This window comes from Halyomorpha halys, unplaced genomic scaffold (genome assembly GCF_000696795.3).
Source record: "Halyomorpha halys isolate HHAL.00 unplaced genomic scaffold, Hhal_1.1 Scaffold346.1, whole genome shotgun sequence".
NCBI lineage: Eukaryota > Metazoa > Arthropoda > Insecta > Hemiptera > Pentatomidae > Halyomorpha > Halyomorpha halys.
Window position 1 is genome coordinate 29,072 of NW_027106417.1, and position 1,481 is coordinate 30,552.

Sequence of the window (1,481 nt, forward strand, 5' to 3'; positions counted from 1 at the left end):
TTTAAAAAAACAGCCACCAAGGTTGTCCGATATTTCCTTTCCGGTTACCTTCCCCAGAAATATGAAGATGACCCCTGCCACCACTCTCCTATCCAGGACGGTCTGAAGAAACGTTGTCACACACTGCACTATATCCACACTTCTAGTGTTAATGAACCTCCATTGAAGTAAGACACCATAATTTAGCAAAACAAAACATTAACGATAACATCTCTTATAAGGTGATGTTTCGATACAAACTGTAAAGACACAGGGCTTGACGAACTATCACCACTTCATATTGAACAATCGTAACGTCTTCAAAAACCAAACAGTTTCCTTGACAAAACCATGAGAGAAGTGAGCTCTCGACATATATCGCTCGTGAGTTTTCTTTACCATAACAGCCATAAGCTCCTTGTCTACGAAGATTTAGCCAGTGTTTTTATTTCACCATGGCAACCGTAACACCCCTTGTCTACGCAGATATCGGCAGTATTTTTACATCACCATGGCAACCATAACAAGGGTCCCAAAAAAACATCAAAAAATATTGAATTCTGTGCAATATTTCTCTGCAAACTTTCAATAAATTTGCACAAAACGACTTCTTCAAAATTTTCTTCAGTGTTAAGGCTTTTGTAAACTATAGTAACTAATATATTTATTATCTTAATATTTTCTTGAGACTGTTAATTCTTTAATAAATAACTCAAACACTATCCAATTATAGTCTCAAAACTTTCAACGTCAAAACTCAAAACTCAAAACGTCCAACGTTTCGGCCATTCCGGGCATCTTCAGGGACATCTACTCAATACCACTTTGCAAACATATAATTTAAACCACTCTAAAAACTTCATTCAGGCTATTCTGCCCAGGTCAAAACATTAATATATTCTTTTATGTAAAAAATTTTTCCTTCTACTTTAACTAGTTTAATAAATAATGATAAAAGTTCTAACATAACATTAGGGCTAATTTCTAAAACAACCGTAACGTCTTCAAAAACCAAACAGTTTCCTTGACAAAACTTTGAGAGAAGTGAGCTCTCGACATATCGCTCGTGAGTTTTCTTCACCATAACACGAAGTTTTAGCCAGTGTTTTTATTTCACCATGGCAACCGTAACACCCCTTGTCTACACAGATATCGGCAGTGTTTTTACTTCACCATGGCAACTGTAACAAGAGTCCCAAAAAGGCTTTTGTAATCTATAGTAACTAATGTTTTCTACATAAAACACATCGATTAATTGCTATGTTAATGATATCCTATCTTTTATTTTACTTACTGACAATTTACTATTTTATTAATTTTCTGATGACCTCTCGGTATAAATAAATGATAATTACAGCACACTTACCGCTGAATATATTCTTCCCACCATACCTGTCCGCTATGAACCCTCCAAACACGCTGGACAGAAAGTGGCCAGCGGAGAAACTGGCTATCAACTGACCTTGCGTCTCATCCGACCAATCTCGGAGATCCTGTTGACA

At 36.3% G+C, this 1,481-nt stretch overlaps 1 protein-coding gene across 1 annotated transcript in view; it reads right to left on the reverse strand.

Moving 5' to 3' along the window:
• Window positions 1-1,481, reverse strand: part of LOC106681537 (sialin) — a gene marked incomplete at its 3' end in the record, with an annotated part of 40,196 nt that overhangs the window by 22,196 nt on the left and 16,519 nt on the right. The window contains 1 exon segment of the mRNA XM_067044786.1: window positions 1,346-1,472. Within this exon segment, the coding sequence (XP_066900887.1) occupies window positions 1,346-1,472 (127 nt within the window).